We start from the raw sequence: 20698 nt of genomic DNA, 5'->3' as shown, positions 1-20698 counted from the left end.
TTTTTATCCCATTCAGTTGTATGACTACAATGCACAATAAAAATTTATTTTAAAAAAAGCCCTAGAGACAATTGAAGGCTTTAGCCCTGGAAATAAGTAGAGGCCATCAGTGCCTCTGTTTACCCCCTCTCCTGCGTGACCTGGCCTGGGTATAGGAAGGTAAACTCCATGTGCTGCTTCAAAGCCCCCCCTGCATTAGTGAGTCCGGAAGCAAAGAGACACCACCTAGCTAAGAAGTAAGTTACTAGCCTTCGTAATGCTGGTCAGAATGTACCAATACAAAACCTGTTTAAAGGCCGGGGATGGAGAAGGGGTCAGTTCCACTTTCAAGCTCTCCAGCATGCCCAGGCACGCTGCTTTTTCTCCTCTTCCTATTTCTTACTAATTTTTTAATAAAGACTTGCTGAAGCTGCACCAAGCTGCCTCTTAGTTTTAATTTCCCCATTCATCAAATCCTAGAGGAAAATAAACCCACGGTGCCATTATGACTATAACATCAGCCTCCCAAGTACTGAGGAAACAGGCATGAACCACCATGAACACATTCAGTAAAGCTTTTTAAAACACTGTGATATATTTTCCAAAATGGAAAGATTTTGTGGGTTTTCAGTATTAAATCTAAAATAGTTGCTGCTAAGAAAAAGTAAAGGAGAGGAACGGGAAGAAGGAAAAGGACGATCCCTTCTATTTATTTGTTTGTTTGTTTGTTTCTTTGTTTGTTATTTTTGCAATACTGAGGATTGAACCTAGGAGCATCCTACCTCTGAACTACACCCTCGGCCCTATCCTATTTTTTGTACTTTAGTTTGTTTTTTGTTTTGTTTTGTTTGGTGGTACTGGGGTTCCTGGAAGCCCTTCTACCTCCGGGCTACACTCCTGGACCTATTTTTACATTTTTATTTGGAAACAGGGTCTCTTAAGCCAGCGCGCGTGGCTGACTTCGAACCTGTGCGATCCTCCTGTCTCTGCCTCCCAAGCGCGGGGATTACAAGCTTGCGCTACCACGCCCGGCTTTATCTTTTACTTTGAAACAGGGTCTAAGTTGCCCAAGTACTGGGATAATAAGCGTGTATCACCTAGCTTCTGTTTTGATATTATTACAGCAAGAAGATCTTTGGGAGAAGTTGAAAACTTTTAAAAAAATACAGGTGTGGTGGCGCAAGTTTGTAATCCCAGCATTTGGGAGGCAGAGATCAGAGGATCGCGGTTTGAGGACAGCCCCAGCTACTTAGCTAGGCCCTTCGCAACTCACTGAGACCTGTTTCAAAATATAAAAATACTAAGCCGGTTGTGGTGGCACACACTTATAATCCCAACATTTGGGAGGCTGAGACCTGAGGATCGCGGTTTGCGGACAGCCTCAGCTACTTAGTGAGGCCCGCTGCAATTTAGTGAGACCCTGTTTCAAAGTAAAGAATAAAAAATAGGGCAGGGGGTGTAGCTCGGAGGTCAAAGGCCGCTGGGTTCCATCCCCAAACCCGCAAAAAAAAAAAAAAAAAAAAGGGAAAGCCGATAGTGGCACACTTGAAATTCCAGCATTTGGGAGGCTGAGATAGGAGGATCGGGGTTCACAGACAGCCTCAGCTACTTAGTGAGGCCCTTTGCAAGTCAGTGAGACCCTGTATCAAAATAAAGAATAAAAAATAGGGTAGGGGGTGTAGCTCAGAGCTAGAATGGTAGAATGCCCAGGGTTCTATCCCCAGTACCACACACACACACAAAAAAAAAAAAAAAGAAAGAAAGAAAGAAAGAAAGAAAGAAAGAAAGAAAGAAAAGGACTTCTCTTGGAATGAACTTGTATACATATCTTTATTTATATTTTAAGTGCTGGAAATCAAACACAAGATCTTGTACATGTGAGGCAAGAAGTCTAACACTGAACTGTATTACTGCCCTAGCAGGCACTTGTCATTGATCAAAGATTTTTCAGTGAACTAATTCTTTTTTTATTTTTTTTTTTATTTTTATTTTTTTTTTTTGGTGGTACTGGGGTTCCTGGATGCCCTTCTACCTCCGGGCTACGCTCCCAGACCTATTTTATATTTTTGAAACAGGGTCTCTTACGCCAGCGCGGCTGGCTTCGAACCTGCGCGATCCTCCTGTCTCCGCCTCCCAAGCGTGGGGATTACAAGCGTGCTCCACCACGCCCGGCAGTGAACTAATTCTTAAGAAAAGATTACTATAGCCGGGCGTGGTGGTGCACGCTTGTAATCCCAGCATTCAGGAGGCTGAGAACAGAGGATCATGGTTTGCAGACAGCCTCAGCTACTTAGTGAGGCCCTCTGCAACTCAGTGAGACCTAGTTTCAAAATAAAGAATAAAAAATAGGAGCCAGGCATGGTGGCATGCACTTATAATCCCAGCATTCGGGAGGCTGAGACCGGAGGATCACGGTTCACGGACAGCCTCAGCTACTTAGTGAGGCCCTCTGCAGCTCAGTGAGACCCTGTTTCAAAATAATGAATAAAAAATAGGGCAGGAGGTGTAGTTCAGAGGTCAAATTCCCCTGGGTTCCATCCCCAGATCTGCCAAAAAAAGAAAAAGAAAACAAAAAAGAAAAAGAAAAAGGAAAGAAATTCTTTTTAAAGGCTAGGGGTATAGCTCAGAGGTATAATGCCCCTGCATTCAATCTCCAGTACAACACATACAAACATACAAAATGAGCTGGACGTAGTGGCGCATGCTTGTAATCACAGTACTTGGGAGGCTGAGACAGGAGGATCGCACAGGTTTGAAGCCAGCCTCAGCTACTTAGTGAGGCTTTCAGCAACTTAGTGAGACCCTGTTTCCAAATAAAATATAAAATAGGTCTGGTAGTGTAGCCCGAAGGTAGAAAGCTTCTAGATTCCATCCCCAGTAACACACACACACACACACACACACACACACACACACACACACTGATTACTATATGAGAGAAAGAATATCTTTAGAGCCGGGCGTGGTGGCGCACGCTTGTAATCCCAGCATTTGGGAGGCTGAGACCTGGAGGATCGCGGTTCGCGGACAGCCTCAGCTACTTAGTGAGGCCCTCTGCAACTCAGTGAGACCTGGTTTCAAAATAAAGAATAAAAAATAGGGCAGGGGGTGTAGCTCGGAGGTCAAATGCCTCTGGGTTCCAACCCCAGACCCACACACAAAAAAGAAAGAATATCTTTAATGTCTAATATATTCATATAACTAAGGCTCCCAGAAATCTGAATTACTCTTCCATAGAAGCTGTGAATAGAACCAAGATTTATGACTTCTTCTTATCTGCCCTGGAAAATACACATTTGCTTTAGTAATCAAGGACCTCTGAGCTGGGAGTGGCGGTGTAATTCTACTGGGTAGGCCAAGGTAGGACCATCAGAAATTTGAGATCAGCCTCAGCAACTCAGCAAAACCCTGTCTCAAGAAATCAAGGAAACCAGGAGTGGTGGTGTACAACTGTAATTCCAGTATTTTGGAGGCAAAGACTGGAGGATCGCAGTTCAAGGCCAGCCTCAGCAATTTAGCAAGACCCTATTTCCAAATAAAAAATAAAATATGGCTGGGGTGTAGCTCAGAGGTAGAATGCTCTTGGTTTCAATACCGAGTACCAAAAAGAAAAAAAAATTAAGGACTTCTGGTAAGAGTTTTATACTAACTTAAAAATCAACAAAGCAGAGCCGGGCATGGTGGCGCACGCTTGTAATCCCCATGCTTGGGAGGCTGAGACAGGAGGATCGCACGGGTTTGAAGCCAGCCTCAGCTACTTAGTGAGCCTCTCAGCAACTTAGTGAGACCCTGTTTCCAAATAAAGTATAAAAAAGGTCTGGGAGTATAGCCCAGAGGTAGAAAGCCTCTGGGTTCCACCCCCAGTACCACCAAAAAAAAAAAAAAAAAAAAAATCAACAAAGCAGAGCTGAATGCAGTAGCACATGTCTGCAGTCCCAGCCTCAGGAGGCTGAGCAGGAGGACTACATGAGCCCAGTTCAAGGTCAACCTAGGCAACATAGATAGTCTCAAAAAATTAAAAAAGAAAAAGTGCCGGTCAGTGGCACACGCTTGTAATCCCAGCAATCGGGAGGCGGAGACCGGAGGATCTCAGTTCACGAACAGCTCAGCTACCTAGCAAGGCCCTTCGCAACTCAGTGAGACCCTGTTTCAAAAACTAAAAATATTAATAAACTAGGACTGAGGGTGTAGCTTGGAAGTTGAACGCCCAGATTCCATTCCCAGTACCAAAAAAGAAAAAACAGGGAAAAAAAAGTAACATCACTGACCTTGCGATGACTTCATAAAAATGCATTTTGTTTTCCCTTTCTTTGGTCAAGGCTTGCAGGAGATAGGTGAAAGTGCCTGAATCTTGCAATTCCTGCATGGTATTTTCAATCACTTCACTGAAAAATTGCCTATAAAGAGAAACATGAAAAATAAGAGAAGTTAATAAGATATATTTCCCTACCTTTACAAAGGGCTACAGAAGTCATATAAGTTAAAACCCAGAAAGAATATCCTAAACTGGAATTATCCCAGGAATGCCAAAATAATTATTCATAAGCCAGGTGTGGTGGTGCACGCTTATTATCCCAGCATTCGGGAGGCTGAGACCGGAGGTTCATGGTTAGCAGACAGCCTCAGCTACTTAGTGAGACCCTGTTTCAAAAATAATAATAATAAATAGGGCAGAGGGTGTAAGCTCGGAGGTAGAATGCCCCTGGATTCCATCCTCAGTACTGAAAAAAAAAAAACAAAAAGAAAAAAAAAAGAATATCTATTCATAGAATAGACCACACTTATTAAGACTAAATAAAAAATATGATCATTTCAATATATATAGAAAAGGCATCTGGTAAAATTCAATACCCACTCTTGAAAACAACACAAACAATAAATTCAGATTAATGCTGTTGTGCATGTCTGTAATCCCAGCAATTTTGGGAGGCTAAGGCAAGAAGGATTATACATTTGTAATTTAGTGAGACCCTGTCTCAAAATAAAAAAATAAAAAAGGGCTGGAGATATGGCTCAGTGGTAGAGCACTATGGTTTAATTCCAAGTACAACAAAATAAACAAACATTAACAAAAATAAACTCTTAGCAAATTGAAAGAAAAGATAACATTGTTGACTTGAAAAGGTCTATATAACAAAGACCAGAAAGAGATATTCAGGAGTACATTCAACAGTATATTTATACTGTTCCTTGGATATATGCCATGCATATAACATTTAAAAACATAAAGCTATATGCACCACTTAAGAAAACATGCCTGCAGGCAGGCGTGGTGGTGCACACTTGTAATCCCAGCGCTTGGGAGGCTGAGACAGGAGGATCGCAGGTTTGCAGCCAGCCTCAGCTACTTAGTGAGGCTCTCAGCAACTTAGTGAGACCTTGTTTCAAAATAAAAAATAAAAAATAAGCCGGGCGTGGTGGCGCACGCTTGGCTTGTAAGGCTTGTAATCCCTGCGCTTGGGAGGCAGTGACAGGAGGATCGCGCAGGTTCGAAGCCAGCCGCACGCGCTGGCTTAGGAGACCCTGTTTCCAAATAAAAATGTAAAAATAGGTCTGGGAGTGTAGCCCGGAGATAGAAGGGCTTCCAGGAACCCCAGTACCACCAAAAATAAATAAATAAATAAATAAATAAATAAATAATAAAAAATAAAAAATAAAATAAAGCTAGGGGTGTAGCTTAAAGATAGAATGCCCCTGAGTTCAATCCCTAGTACTGCAAAAAAAAAAAAAAAAGGAAAGAAAGAAAAAAGAAAACATGCATACTAAAACATGCTAGAAAATAATAAACATCAAATTCACCATCTTTGGGAAAAAAATAAGAGGACTGAGGTAAGAGGTTTTGGTTGTATCTACATATTTAATTTAAAAAAAAAAACCCTCAACTGCCAGGCATGGTGGCACACGCTTGTAATCCCCGCGCCTGGGAGGCAGAAACAGGAGGATCGCACAGGTTCGAAGCCAGCCGCGCTGGCTTAAGAGACCCTGTTTCCAAATAAAAATATAAAAAAAATAGGTCTGGGAGTGTAGCCCGGAGGTAGAAGGGCTTCCAGGAACCCCAGTATCACAAAATAAATAAATAAATAAATAAATAAATAAATACTCACTAAATTGCTGAGAGTGGCCTAAAACCTGTGAGCCTCCTGTCTGTGCAAGTGTGTACCACCATGCCCAGCTTAAAGTCGTATTTATTTATTTATTTTTTTATTATTATTATTTTTTTTGGTGGTACTGGGGATGGAACCCAGGGGCCCTCTACCTCTGGGCTACACTCCCAGACCTATTTTATATTTTATTTGGAGACAGGGTCTCTTAAGCCAGCTGAGGCTGGCTTTGAACCTGCGTGATCCTCCTGTCTCTGCCTCCCAAGCACGGGGATTACAAGCGTGCATCACCACGCCCTCTTAAAGTTTTATTTAAAGTCTTATTTCTAATCTTTATACTACTGTTGCTATTTTTTTTTTTTTTTGGTGGTACTAGCTATAGAACCCAGGGGCTTTCTACCTCCAGGCTACACCCCAGACCTATTTTATATTTTATTTGGAAACAGAATCTCACTAAGTTGTGGAGGGCCTCACTAGGTAGCTGAGGCTGGCCTGAAAAACCACATCCGGCTTTGTTACTTTTTTATGCTTGTGATGGAACCCAGCCTTACATGTGCGAAACACCTATGTACCATTGCACACTACCCCTAGTACTAGTCTAATTTTTAAAAATTCAAAACAAAAATTCAGTGACTTGCCCAATATAAAAGTCACCCTGCTTTCAAGGGCACCACACTACCTTTAGGCGGTCTCTAGGTAATCCTATTATCAGCAGTAGTTTTGCAAGAAAGAGCAACCCCTAAGACACGGCAGCACGCAGTCACGTGCACCCCATCCCCTCTCCTACATGTACTCACATCACCACATTTCCAATATGCACTCTTTACCTGTCATTCTGAATTTTCTTCAGTGTCTCTGCAGTCATTATGGTCTGCCTTGTAGGTTTTTTAAAGATAACATCTTGCATTTTGTTAAATTCCTGGATAGATCGGGCTCTTTGTCCAGCTTCTAGCAATAGGGTTCTTTCTTTAGGTGAGATTGGAGTAGATAATTTCCTCATAGTTGACATCATCAGATGTTTTTCTAGGCTACTGCTTTTCTAACAATAAATAATATTTAAAAATTTTTTTAGTAAACAGCAATATTTCAAGAAAGAGGGCCTCTGTCTATACTATGTACTATGTTTGTGTGTGTGTGTATGTGTGTGTGTGTGTGTGTGTGTGTGTGTGTGTGTGGTATTGAGGATTGATTCCAAGGAATTCTACCTCCGAGCTACACCCCCAGCCCTATTTTTTATTCTTTATATTGAAACAGGGTCTCACTGAGTTGCTGAGTTGCAAAGGGCCTCACTAAGTAGCTGAGGCTGGCCGCAAAATGCGATCCTACTTTCTCAGCCTCCCATATGCTGGGATTACAAGTGTATGCCAACTCATCTGGCTTTATTTTTATTTTGAAACAGGGTCTCTCTAGGTTGAGAGTCTCACTGCTTGCTGAGGCTGTCTTCCAATTTGCAATCCTCCTGTTTCAGCCTCCCAAGTACTTGGATTACAGGCATGTGCCACCTCGAGATTTTTGTTTTGTTTTTGTGATACTGGCGATGGAATCCAGGGGCAGTCTACCTCTGACCTACATCCATAACACTATTTTTTTCTTTGGGGTATTGGGAATTGAACCAAGGGGCATTCTACCTCTGAACTAACTACACAGCTAGACTGATGTTTTATTCTTTATTTTGAAACAGGGTCTCACTGAGTTGCAGAGGGCCTCACTAAGTAGCTTAGGCTGGCCATGAACCTGTGATCCTTTTGCCTTAGCCTCCCACCTACTGGGATGACAAGTGTGCGCCACCACGTCCGACTAGCACTATTTATTTATTTATTTATTTATTTATTTATTTATTTATTTAGTGGTACTAGGGATGGAACCCAGGAGCATTCTACCTCTGAGCTACCTTCCCCCAGCCCTAATTTGTATTCTTTATTTTGAAATAGAGTCTCACTAAATTGCTGAGAGCCTCACTAAGTAGCTGAGGCTGGCTGCAAACCTGTGATCCTCCTGTTTCAGCCTCCCAAGTACTGGAATTACAAGTGTGCACCACCACACCCAGCTCTATTTTATTTTTTATTTAAAAACCGAGTCTAAGTTGCAGAGGGCCTTACTAAGTTATTGAGGCTGGCCATGAACTGCGATCCTCCTGTCTCAACCTCCCAAGTACTGGGATTACAAGCGTGTGCTACTTACTACACCTGGCTTTTGTTTACATTTTTCAACTTCACTTTCTCATTTTGTACTCTATACTCCAAAAATGTCCCCTTTATTTGGCCACATCAAACCACATGTCCTCCTGCCTTTTGTCTTCCTGCCTTCATACAAAATCCCCCCTCTGTATTATCCCCCAATTTATCACCTGGTAAATTATAAGACTCAGATCAAAGGTAAAGTTTGGAGTGGAGACTCTAACTCCATAGCAGTCTTTGGCCAGGTATGATGGCACAATCTTGTAATCCCAGTACTTAGGACACTGAGACAGGATGAAGGCAGGTTCGCCATCAGCCTCAGCAATGTAGTTCTTTAGCAATTTAGTGAGACCCTGTTTCAAAATAAAAAATGTAAACTAGGGTTGGGGGTGTATCTCAGAGGTAGAAAGGCCCTGGGCTCAATCTTCAACACTTAAGAAAAAAAAACTCAAAGCGAGGAAGCAAATAGACTATAAAGAATAAAAGGAGCCGGTGAGCCGGGCGTGGTGGCACGCGCTTGTTCCCAGCATTCGGGAGGCTGAGACGGGAGGACTGAGGCTCGTGGCCTGCTTCGGTTACTTAGCAAGGCCCTCTGCAACTCAGTGAGACTCTGTCTCAAAATAAAGAATAAAAAATAGGGCTGGGGGCGGGCGGGCGTGGTGGCGCACACTTGTAATCCCCGCGCTTGGGAGGCTGAGACAGGAGGATCGCGCAGCTTTGAAGCCAGCCTCAGCTACTTAGTGAGGCTCAGCAACTTAGTGAGACCCTGTTTCCAAATAAAGTATAAAATAGTTCTGGGAGTATAGCCCAGAGTAGAAAGCCCCTGGGTTCCACCCCCAGTACCACCAAAAAAAAAAAAAAATGAAAGGGATGAAGGAAGAGAAAGAAGAAGAGGAGAGAGAAGAAGAAAAGGAAGAGGAGGAAGAGATAGAGAAAGCAGAAGAAAAGGATGCTGGGTGCGGTGGTGCACACTTGTAATCCCAGTCATTGGAATTGAAAAATTGAGACAGAATGATCACAGGTTCCTAGCCAACCTCAGCAACTCAGTCAGGACTTGTTTCCAAATAAAAAATAAAGTAGGGCCAGGGGTACACAGAGACAGAACCCCCTGGGTTCAATTCCCAGTACCATACACACCTGCAAAAAAAATAAAAACCAACCAAATAAACAATTTGTTGCCTAGCTGGGATTACGGGGCTGGGGATGCTGAGCAGGGCTGCCGCTCACCATGCTGCGTTTACAGTCATCTCAGATTACAGCCATGTTGAGAGCAGGTGGTTTCCTCCCTAGTGCTCAGCCGGCTTTCAGCAACTGAGAAATATTAGGACAACACAGTGATTTGATATCCTAAGTATCCAGTTGTTTGATTTCCTTAGTACTATACAGCCATCCCTTGGTTTCCACAAGGGATTGGCTCTAGGACTCCTGTGGATGTTCAGGTCCTTTGTACAAAACGGGCTTTGCACACAACCTTGCACACCCTCCTGTAAATTTTAATGGGTCATCTCCAGATTGCTTACAATAGCTAATACAATGTAAAACACTTATTATACTGTAATGTTTAGGGAACAATGACAAGAAAAAGACTGAATGTTTTGAGTATAGACACATTTTTTTCCAAATATTTCCAATGAGAAGTTTTTTTTTTGTTTTTTTTTTTTGTGGTACTAGGGGTAGAACCCAGAGGCTTTCTACCTCCGGGCTATACTCCCAGACCTTTTTTATATTTTATTTGAAAACAGGGTCTCACTAAGTTGCTGAAAGCCTCACTAAGTAGCTGAGGCTGGCTTCGAACCCGTGCGATCCTCCTGTCTCAGCCTCCCAAGCGTGGGGATTACAAGTGTGCGCCATCACGCCCGGCTCCAATGAGAAGTTTTTGAATCCATGGATGCAGAACTTGTGTATAGAGAGGGTAAACAATATTATATTTACACTGATTTATTTTTTGTAATTTTTAAATTTTTTTTTGTGGTACTGGGGGTGGAACCCAGAGGCTTTCTACCTCTGGGCTATACTCCCAGACCCTTTTTTTTTATATTTTATTTGGAAACAGGGTCTCACTAAGTTGCTGAGAGCCTCACTAAGTAGCTGAGGCTGGCTTCGAACCTGTGCAATCCTCCTATCTCAGCCTCCCAGGCGCGGGGATTACAAGCGTGCGCCACCACGCCCGGCCTACACTGATTTAAATATAGGCACTTGTTCCTTTTTTGCAGTACCAGGAATGGAACCCAGGGACATTCTACCTCCTAGCCACACACACCCAGCCCTATTTTTAATTTAATTTAATTAAATTAATTAATTTATTTATTTTTGCAGGTCTGGGGATGGAACCCAGTGGCATTTGACCTCTGAGCTACAACCCCTGCGCTATATTTTATTCTTTATTTTGAAACAGGATCTCACTAAGTTGCAGAGGGCCTCACTAAGGAGCTGAGGCTGGCCACTAACCATGATCCCCAGGTCTCAGTCTCCTGAATGAATGCTGGAATTAAAAGCGTGTGCCACCATGCCCAGCCCCAGCCCTGTTTTTTTATTTTTTTTTATTTTTTATTTTTTTTTATTTTTTTGGGTGGTACTGGGGATGGAACCCTTCTACCTCCGGGCCATACTCCCAGACCTATTTTATATTTTATTTGGAAACAGGGTCTCTTAAACCAGCAAGGCTGGCTTCAAATCTGCACAATCCTCCTGTCTCCACCTCCTAAGCACAGGGATTACAAGTGTGAGCCACCACGCCTGATTAGTCTTTATTTTTGAAACAGGGTCTCACTGAGTTGCGAAGGTAGCTGAAGCTGTCCGCAAACAGCGGTACTCTGGTCTCCACCTCCGGATGCTGGGATTAGAACTGTGTGCTACCACGCCCAGTGTATAGACACTTTTTTTTGTGTGTGTGTGGTACTGGAGGTGGAACCCAGGGGCTTTTCTGCCTCTGGGCTACACACCCCAGCCCTATTTTATAATTTATTTGGAAACAGGGTCTCACTAAGTTGCTGAGAGCCTCACTCAGTAGCTGAGGCTGGCTTCGAACCTGTGTGATCCTCCTGTCTTAGCCTCCCAAGCATGGGAATTACAAGCATGTGCCACCATGCCAGGCATATAGGCACCTTTTAAAATAACACCAATTTGAGCCAGGTGTAGTTGCTGAGAGCCTCACTGGCTTTGAACCTGTGCGATCCTCCTGTCTCAGCCTCCCAAGCGCGGGGATTACAAGCGTGCGCCACCACGACCGGCTTATTTTTTTTATTTTGAAACAGGGTCTCACTAAGGTGCCTAGGTGGGCCTTCAACCTGGGATCCTTTTGTCTCAGCCTCCCAAGTACTGGCATAACAGACATGCTCCACTGTGCCAGGCTATTGGAACCCTTTATCTGAGATAAAGGTGGTATTTCCCAAGTGTGTGTGTGTGTGTGTGTGTGTGTGTGTGTGTGTGTGTGTCCTTGGATGAAATCTAGGGCATTCTGACTCTGGGCTACACACCCTCAGCCCTATTTTCTATTCTTTATTTTGAAACAGGGTCTCACTGAGCCGCAAAGGGCCTAAGTAGCTAAAGCTCTCTTCAAACCATGATCCTCCTGTCTCAGCCTCCCAAATGCTGGGATTACAAGCGTGTGCCACCACGCCTGGCTTTTATTCCTTATTTTGAAACAGATCTGACTAAGTTACAGAGGGCCTCACTAAGTTGCTGAGGCTGGACAAGAACCTGAGATCCTCCTGCGTTTGCCTCCCAAGTACTGGGGTAACAAGCGTGAGCCGACACGCCTAGCCCAAGTTAAATTTAATGGCGTAAATACTATAAATGATGAAGGGATGAAAAGGAAAGAAAGGAAAATTAAATAGGTGTCAGGGTATTTACTGTCCCGGAGCTCTGTCTCTCATACTGCACTGGCATGATATAGTTCAGAATAGAGAGCTGGTCGATGGTGTCCTCCAGAACGGCGGAGAGCCTCAACACCTCGAGAAGGGAGAGCGGCTCTCTGGCTTCCGGAATGGTTTCTACTTCTCCTTCATGAACTGTTTCATAGGCTGCTTCTTCTTCTGCAGCACTAGGTGGTTGCCCTGTCACCAACACCATCACCTCAGAATCCCATCCTTTTGGAGGATGGTTTGGGGGTTCTGGCTTCTCTCTAAAGAAAGAAGAAAAGAAAAAAAAGTGACAAATGTTTAAATGTTATTCAAAATCAAGCCCAGCGTGGTGGTGCATGCTTCTAATCCCAGCCTTTGGGAGGCTGAGACCGGAGGATAGTGGTTCACAGACAGCCTCAGCTACTTAGTGAGGCCCTCTGCAAATTAGTGAAACCCTGTTTCAAAATAAAGAATAAAAAATAGGCCGGGCGTGGTGGCACACGCTTGTAATCCCTGCGCTTGGGAGGCGGAGACAGGAGGATCGCGCAAGTTTGAAGCCAGTGGCGCTGGTTTAAGAGACCCTGTTTCCAAATAAAAAGTATAAAATAGGTCTGGGGTGTAGCCCGGAGGTAGAAAGGTTTCCAGGAACCCCAGTACCACCAAAAAAAAAAAAAAAAGAATAAAAAATTGGGCAGGGGCTGTAGCTTGGAGGTAGAATGTCCCTGGGTTCAATCCCCAGACCCTCCTGCAGAAAAAAAAAAATCAAAAGTACAAACAGGTCCAGTGTGGTGTCATTCACCTGTAATCCCAATACTTGGGAGGCTGAGACAGGAGGATTGTGGGGCAGAGTACAGCCTCAGGAAATTACTGAGGCTCTCAGCAATTTAACAAGATCCTGTTTCAAAAAATAAAATAAAACAGGGCTAGGTGTGTAGCTCAGAGGTAGAATGCCCCTGGGTCCATCCCTAGTACCACCACCACCAACAACAAAAATTGACAACAAAGCATAGACAGCAGGTAGACTGGCTCCTGTGAACTTCATCTTGTCACACAGCCTAGATTTTAAAACAGTAGGCATTGCCAGGCGTGGTGGCGCACGCTTGTAATCCCCGCGCTTGGGAGGCAGAGACAGGAGGATCGCGCAGGTTCGAAGCCAGCCGCGCGCGCTGGCTTAGGAGACCCTGTTTCCAAATAAAAAATGCAAAAATAGGTCTGGGCGTGTAGCCCGGAGGTAGAAGGGCTTCCAGGAACCCCAGTACCACCAAAAAAAAAATAAAATAAAAACAAAAAAAAAAAGAAAGTAGGCATTTACAAGGGAGTCTGCTAAATATCTCCCACTTTGAGCAAATAAAAATATAAATTTATTAGCCGGGCGTGGTGGCACACACTTGTAATCCCAGTATTCAGGAGGCTGAGACAGGAGGATCGTGGTTTGCGGACCACCTCAGCTACTTGGTGAGGCCCTCCGCAACTCAGTGAGACCCTGTTTCAAAATCAAGAATAAAAACTAGGGCTGGGGGTGTAGCTCGGAGGTAGAATGCCCCTGGTTCCATCCTCAGTACCGCAAAAAACAAAAACAAAAATAAAAACTTATTGTTTAATTAAGATATATAGTCCATGGTACTTGGCTATGCTTAATTGATTTGAATTTGATCCAAAATTAATTTTATTTTCAAGCAACATGTTTAGACACTAACCAGAAATGTCTCATGATTAAAGAAAGGGTATAAGCAGGTATAGTGGCCCACACTTATGATCCCAACACATGGGAGGCTGAGACAGGAGGATCGCGCAAGCTCGAAGCCAGCCTCAGTTACTTAGTGAGGCTCTCAGCAACTTAGTGAGACTCTGTTTCCAAATAAAATAGAAAATAGATCTAGGAGTGTAGCCCAGAGGTAGAAAGCCCCTGGGTTCCATCCCCAGTACCACAAAAAAAGAAAGAAAAGAAAGAAAGGATAAAGATAGCCTCTACGGTGGTCCAAATAATTGTCACTTTCTGGTATCTATGCCCTTCTAAGCAGTTTCCCCAATATTGAGTAGGGCTAATAATCTATGTAATTTATATATTTATTTTTATTTATTTATATATTTTTGGTGGTGCTGAGGTTCATGGAAGCCCTTCTACCTCCGGGCTATACTCCCAGACCTATTTTTTATATTTTTATTTGGAAACAGGGTCTCTTAAGCCAGCGCAGCTGGCTTCGAACCTGCGCAATCCTCCTGTCTCAGCCTCCCAAGTGTGGGGATTACAAGCGTGTGCCACCACACCGGGCTGTATTTTTAAATTTATTTTTTGTGGTACTAGGGGTGAAATCCAGGGGCTTTTCTTCCTCGGGCTATACTTCCAGCCCTATTTTATATTTTATTTGGAAACAGGGTCTCACTAAGTTGCTGAGAGCCTCACTAAATAGCTGAGGCTGGCTTTGAGCCTGTGTGATCCTCCTGTCTTAGCCACACCCGGCTAACCTATATAATTTAAAAGATATTATGAATCCAGGCATGGTGGTGCATGCTTGTAATCCCAGCATTCAGGAGGCTAAGACCAGAGAATTGTGGTTTGCAGCAGCCTTAGCTACTTAGTCCCTCCGCAACTTATTGAAACCCTGTTTCAAAATAAAGAATAAAAAATAGGGTGGAGGGGATAGCTTGGAGGTTGAATGCCCTTGAGTTCCATCACCAGACCTGCCAAAATAAAATAAAATAAAATAAAAATAATACAAGATATTATAAACCAGGTGTGGTGTCTCACGCTTGTAATCCCAGCATTTGGGAGGCTGTGAAACAGGAGGATTGTGGTTCTCAGACAGCCTCAGCTACTTAGTGAGACCTTTGCAACTCAGTGAGACCCTGTTTCAAAATAAAGAATAAAAAATAGGGTTGGGGGGTGTAGCTCAGAGGTAGAATGCTTCTGAGCTCAATTTCCAGGAACACACACACACACACACACACACAATGTGGGAATAATGAGAGATCAAAGACATGCATTTTGCACCTTACTCTCGGCTCTTACTCTGCGAAACCTGTTGCCTTGCCACAAGCACACAGCAGCCTAGTGCAGACTTGCATGAGTCAGGGACCAAAGGCTCCTCCTCGGCCCAGCATCAGCTCGCTGCCTCTGCACATCCTCCAGCCCCCATCAAGTCTACAGATGGCTGCAGCCCCTGGCCCGCTGCAACCTCACAGGAGACCCCAGCCAGAACCATCTGCCTGTGCTTCTCCCAAACTCCTGGTCCACAGAAACAGTGCAGAATAAGAAATGCTTAGGTATTTGAAGTTTGGGGACAATTTGTTACACAGCAGCAAGTAAATAATACAAAGAAATTTAACGGAAAACACAAACACACATGAAAAAAACTGGAATTTTGAACATACTCTTCCATTCTTCTTTAGTTTTGTTACCCTCCACGGTATGTTTATAATCGCACAATAGTCACCTAAAATGGGAAGGAAACATTGAGATTAGTCTAAGGACGTGTTGAACGATGTCTCAGTTATTTCTATGAATTATCTTTTTTGTGTGTGTCTGTGGTACTGAGGATGGAACCCAAAGACATTTTACCTCTGAGATACACTTCCAGCTTTATCCTATTCTTTTATTTTGAAACAGGGTCTCATTAGTTGCTGAGGCTGGCTGTGAACCTATGATCCTCCTGTCTCAGCCTTCCATGTACAGGAATTATAAGCCTACACCGCCATGCCAGCTTCTATGACCTTTTTTTTTCTTTTGTGGTACTCGGGGTGGAACCCAGGGGCATCCTACCTTCAAGAAACACCCCCAGCCCTATTTTTTATTCTTCATTTTGAAACAGACTCTCACTGAGTTACAAAGGGACTCACTAAGTAGCTGAGGCTGGCTGAGGACCTTGATCCTCCTGTCTCAGCCTCCCAAAATACTGGGATTACAAGCATGTGCCACCACGCCCGGCTCTATGACCATTCTTTAAGAGAAAATTCAACAACTACAAGATATGTGATTTATCCTCTCATTTATCTCCGAGATAAAAGAACCATTGAACATGGAGTGCAGGTATATTAAGTACTTAGCTTGATTTTGTTCTACCAAAGCTCAAGATACATAATCTCTTCTTCCCCCTCCACATCCTCTTCCTGTTTTTTTTTTTTTTTTTTTTTTTTTTTTGGTAGAACGGGGCAAGGAAGGGTAGAACTCAGGCCCTGCAACATGCTAGACAAGCATTCCACTACTAAACTATATCCCCAGCCCCTTATATGTATATGTATTTTTATTTTTTTTCTTTTTCTTCTGCTTCTTTTTTTTTTTTTTTTTTTTTTTTTGTGGTACTGGGGTTCCTGGAAGCCCTACTACCTGGGCTACACTCCCAGGCCTATTTTTATACTTTTTAAAATTTAGTAATAGGGTCTCTTAAGCAAGTGCAGCTGGCTTCTAACCTGCATAATCCTCCTGTCTCCACCTCCCAAGCACGGGGATTACAAGCGTGCGCCACCACGCCTGGCACTGTATATATTTTTTTTAATTTATTTTTTGCTGTACTGAGATTGAACCCAGGGGCATTCTACCTCTGAGGTATACCAACAGCCCTATTTTATATTCTTTTTTTTTTTTGGTGGTACCGGGGGTGAAACTTAGAGGCTTTCTAACTCCAGGCTATACTCCCAGACCTATTTTATATTTTATTTGGAAACAGGGTCTCACTAAGTTGCTGAGAGCCTCACTAAGTAGCTGAGGCTGGCTTTGAACCTGTGCGATCCTCCTGTCTCAGTCTCCCAAGCACAGGGAATTACAAGCGTGCGCCACCACGTCCAGGTATATTCTTTATTTTTATTTTTTGCAGTACTGGGGATGGAGCCCAGGGGCATTTTACCTCTGACCTACACCCCCAGCACTATTTTCTATTCTTTATTTTGAAACAGGGTGTCATTGTGTTGCAAAGGGCCTCACTAAGTAGCTGAGGCTGTCTGCGAACCACGATCCTCCTGTCTCAGCCTCCCAAATGCTGGGATTACAAGCATGTGCCACCACACCTGGCTTTTATTTACTTATTTATTTTAAAAATTGCTGGAGCCAAACGTGGTGGTGCACACTTGTACTTGAGAGTACAAGTACTTGAGAGACTGAGACAGGAGGATCACAGGTTCTCAACCAGCCTCAGCTTCTTAGTAAGGCTTTCTGACACTTAGTGAGTCCCTGTTTCAAAAAAAATAAAAAATAGGTCTGGGGGTGTAGCACGGAGGTAGAATTTTCCTGGGTTCAACCCCCAGTACCACACACACACACACACACACACACACACACACACACCACAAAATAGAGCTCCAGTGCTCATCACCCCTGGCTACACGCCATCATCTCTTACCAGGATCATTAAGGACGCCTCTCAAGCCATCTTCCTGCTGGTTGTCCTGTCTCCCTTCAGTCCCAACATAGTGGCCCTGTGAAAAGGGAAATTTGATAAGGTACCTTTCAGATCAGAACCTTCAAGTTGTTTTTCCATCTCAAAATATAAAAGTCCTCTTTCCAGTGACTTCTCTGCTTAAATTTTCTCCACAGAAGTGATCACTTTCTAGCCTGTCACATATTTCACACAATCATTGTATTGCTCCCCTTCACTGGATGAAAACCCCTGAAGGCAGAGATTTTTGTTTATTTACTGCAGTGGCCTCTACAATTTTCTGTCTGTGGTAGTCATTCACTAAATTAACTGTTGGATAAATGAATGAATCCACAGGGCAATTCAAATAAATGTGTAATAAATAGGAGATGTAAATCTCTGACATCCTCCAATCCATCTCATTGCAGTCTACAAGCATTTAGTAAGGACTCTTAGGCAGGGGCACTGTGTGGAAGCCCTGAGAGTTTCAATTTGGTAGTTCAGACAGTTCTCTTAAAGAGGAGGTAAACGTTTCTTAGGGCAGATCTCCTCAAGTTTCAAAGCCAAGAATGGAGGGATGACTTTTTTTTTTTTTTTTGGTACCAGAGATTGAACCTAGGAGTGCTCTACTACTACTGTGCTATATATCTCCTGCCCTTTTATTATTATTATTATTATTATTATTATTATTATTATTTTGCGATACTGGAGATGGAACCCAGAGGCATTCTATCTCCAAGCTACACCCCCAGCCCTATTTCCCTATTTTTATTCTTTTTTTTTTTTTTTTTTTTTTTGGCAGAACCAGGGATGGAACCCAGGGGTATTCTACCTCTCCATCACCCCGGCCCTATTTTATATTCTTTTTTAAAATGTATTTATTTGTGGTACTAGGGATAGAACCCAGGCATTCTACCTCCAAGCAACTATACCCTCACTCCTATTTTTTTATTTGTGTGTGTGTGTGTGTGTGTGTGTGTGTGTGTGTGTGTGTGTGTGTGTTTTACTGGGGATAGAACCCTTCTTCCTCCGGGCTACACTCCCAGAGCTATTTTTTTGTTTTTTATTTGGAAACAGGGTCTCTTATGCCAGCGAGACTGGCTTCAAACCTCTGCGATCCTCCTGTCTCCGTCTCCCAAGCGCAGGGATTACAAGCGTGCGCCACCACACCCAGCTATTCTTTATTTTGAAACAGGGTCTCACTGAGTTGCAAAGGGCCTCACTAAGTAGCTGAGGCTATGCGCGAACCATACCCTCCTGTCTCAGTCTCCCAAATTCTGGGATTATAAATTTGCACCACTATGCCCAGCTTTCCCGCCCTTTTTATATTTAATTTTGAGATACGGTCTGCTAAATTGCCAAGGTTAGACTGGAATTTTTGATCCTCCTCCCTTAGCCTCCAGATTACGGGTATTCCAGGACTGCGCCAATGTGCTAAGCTTAAACTTCATTTCTTTTCTTTCTATGAGACCAGGTCTCGGTATATTGCTGGGCTGGCCTTGAACCTACTGACTCAAGCCATCTTCTGCCTGAGTAGCTGAGACTACAGGCTTGCACCAACAGGCTCAGATCTTAAATCTTTTTTTGGAAAAGAGAGCCGGGCCGTGGTGACCCACGCTCCTAATCCCAGCATTCAGGAGACTGAGACAGGAAGATTATGGTTCACGGACAGCTTCAGCTCCTTAGTGAAGCCCTCAGCAACATAGTGAGACCCTGTTTCCAAATAGAGAATAAAAATAGGGTTGGGGGTGTAGCTCAGAGGTAGAATGTCCCTGGGTTCCATCTCCAGTAGCTCAAAATACATACATACATACATACATACATACAAAAAAGACTAAAAAATAGGGCTGGAAGGTAGAATACCCCTGGGTCCCATCTCCAGTAGCCCAAGAAGATAAGAAAGAAAGAAAGAAAGAAAGAAAGAAAGAAAGAAAGAAAGAAAGAAAGAATAAAGATAAAGGAAGCCAGGTGTGGAGTCCCATGCCTGTAATCCTAGCATTTGGTAAATTTGGACAGGAGGATCGCAGGTTTGAAGACAGCCTCAGCAACATAGCTAGACCTTCAGTAACTTAGCGAGACCCTGTTTGAAAAAAAAAATTAGGGCTGGGAGCCGGTCGTGGTGGCGCAGGTTTCCAATCCCAGTACTTGGTAGGCTGAGACAGGAGGATCACGGTTCTCCGATAGTCTCTGATACTATTTAGGCCCTTTGCAACTCAGTGAGACCGTGTTTCAAAATAAAGAATAAAAAAATAGAGCTGGGGCTGTAGCTCGGAAGTAGAATACGCCTGGGTTCGGAGGGGTTGGAGAGAGAGAGGGGGATAAAGAGAACATCTAAGTAGTGGGGGAGGAAAGAGTCCTTCCTGCCTTCGTGCTCAGGCCTTCTTCTCCCAGTATAAGGTAGGATGTAGGAGCAGGACACCTCTATGTTGGAGAATCAAAGTTAGATATCCGAAGCGCCGGAGGGGATGTCCTCTAGTTCAGCTTGACTTTTCTACATCACCCAGGACCTCGGAAGGGCGCTAATGTGTTGCTATGGCAACAGACGCTTTGCCCCCCCCCCACGGGGCCCTCTTTCCTCTACGTTTTTAGCTGGCTACCATATTGCCTCCCTCAGTAGTTCCCAATACCACATGTTGTAGCTTGAGAAAATTAAATAGTTTAGTAGTGGAATTGTAAGAGTGCTCTTGGATGTGGCTGTTCAGTCCAAAGACGATTTCTGAGGCGTGTTTTTCTGGCGTTCGAGGAAGACGCCTAAGTTGGGGGCGGGACGGAGAGGTTTCTCCCACAAGGCCATGCGGCGGGGCCTCGCCCCCTCTTTCCGCCATCTTGGAGCCGGTGGGGGTGAGTGGGCGCTGCTGCTGCTGCATTTTGGGGGCAAATAACTGGGGTGGGCTTATTCCTGTAGCTCGAAGAGGCACTGGTGCAGCTTGGGGACTCTGCCAGCTAGGGGTTTTTATGGGTTCCAGGGACCGGGAGGACGGGATGGAGGAGATGTGGGGCCGATGGTGCCGGGCCTCTGACTCCGGAGGATGGGTGCCTGGTAATTGGAGTTGATTCCGGGGCCCAAGCGGAGTGGAAAACTGCACGTCGTCCTTCTGCAGGTGCCAGTGACGCAGTGGTTGCTTTGAGCTGTTTGTTTTTTTTTTAATTTGCTTCTCCAAACCAGGTTTTGCTTGTATACAGTCTCAGCTTTTCTCTGCCAGCCAACGCATAAGTCTTCCTGTGTTCTTCTCTGCCTGTTTTCATAAATC

The 20698-nt window shown here is 43.9% G+C and overlaps 1 protein-coding gene and 1 long non-coding RNA gene across 2 annotated transcripts in view; both read right to left on the bottom strand.

Annotated features, from left to right (window-relative positions):
* Window positions 1-20314, bottom strand: part of DRC9 (dynein regulatory complex subunit 9) — a gene marked incomplete at both ends in the record, with an annotated part of 44517 nt that extends 24203 nt beyond the window's left edge. Inside the window, 7 exons of the mRNA XM_080695990.1 lie at window positions 4248-4376; window positions 6908-7119; window positions 12110-12380; window positions 15246-15325; window positions 15472-15533; window positions 17433-17508; window positions 20045-20314. Coding sequence (XP_080552116.1) covers window positions 4248-4376; window positions 6908-7119; window positions 12110-12380; window positions 15246-15325; window positions 15472-15533; window positions 17433-17508; window positions 20045-20314 — 1100 coding nt within the window. The remainder of the gene's footprint in view (window positions 1-4247; window positions 4377-6907; window positions 7120-12109; window positions 12381-15245; window positions 15326-15471; window positions 15534-17432; window positions 17509-20044) is intronic.
* LOC308263049 overlaps window positions 1-20698 on the bottom strand; it is a 448643-nt gene that overhangs the window by 53477 nt on the left and 374468 nt on the right. The gene's annotated exons all lie outside the window — the stretch shown is intronic.

This window comes from Muscardinus avellanarius (assembly GCF_963383645.1).
Source record: "Muscardinus avellanarius genome assembly, chromosome: 5".
Classification (NCBI taxonomy): Eukaryota; Metazoa; Chordata; class Mammalia; order Rodentia; family Gliridae; genus Muscardinus; species Muscardinus avellanarius.
This window is presented reverse-complemented; position numbering and strand designations above follow the sequence as displayed.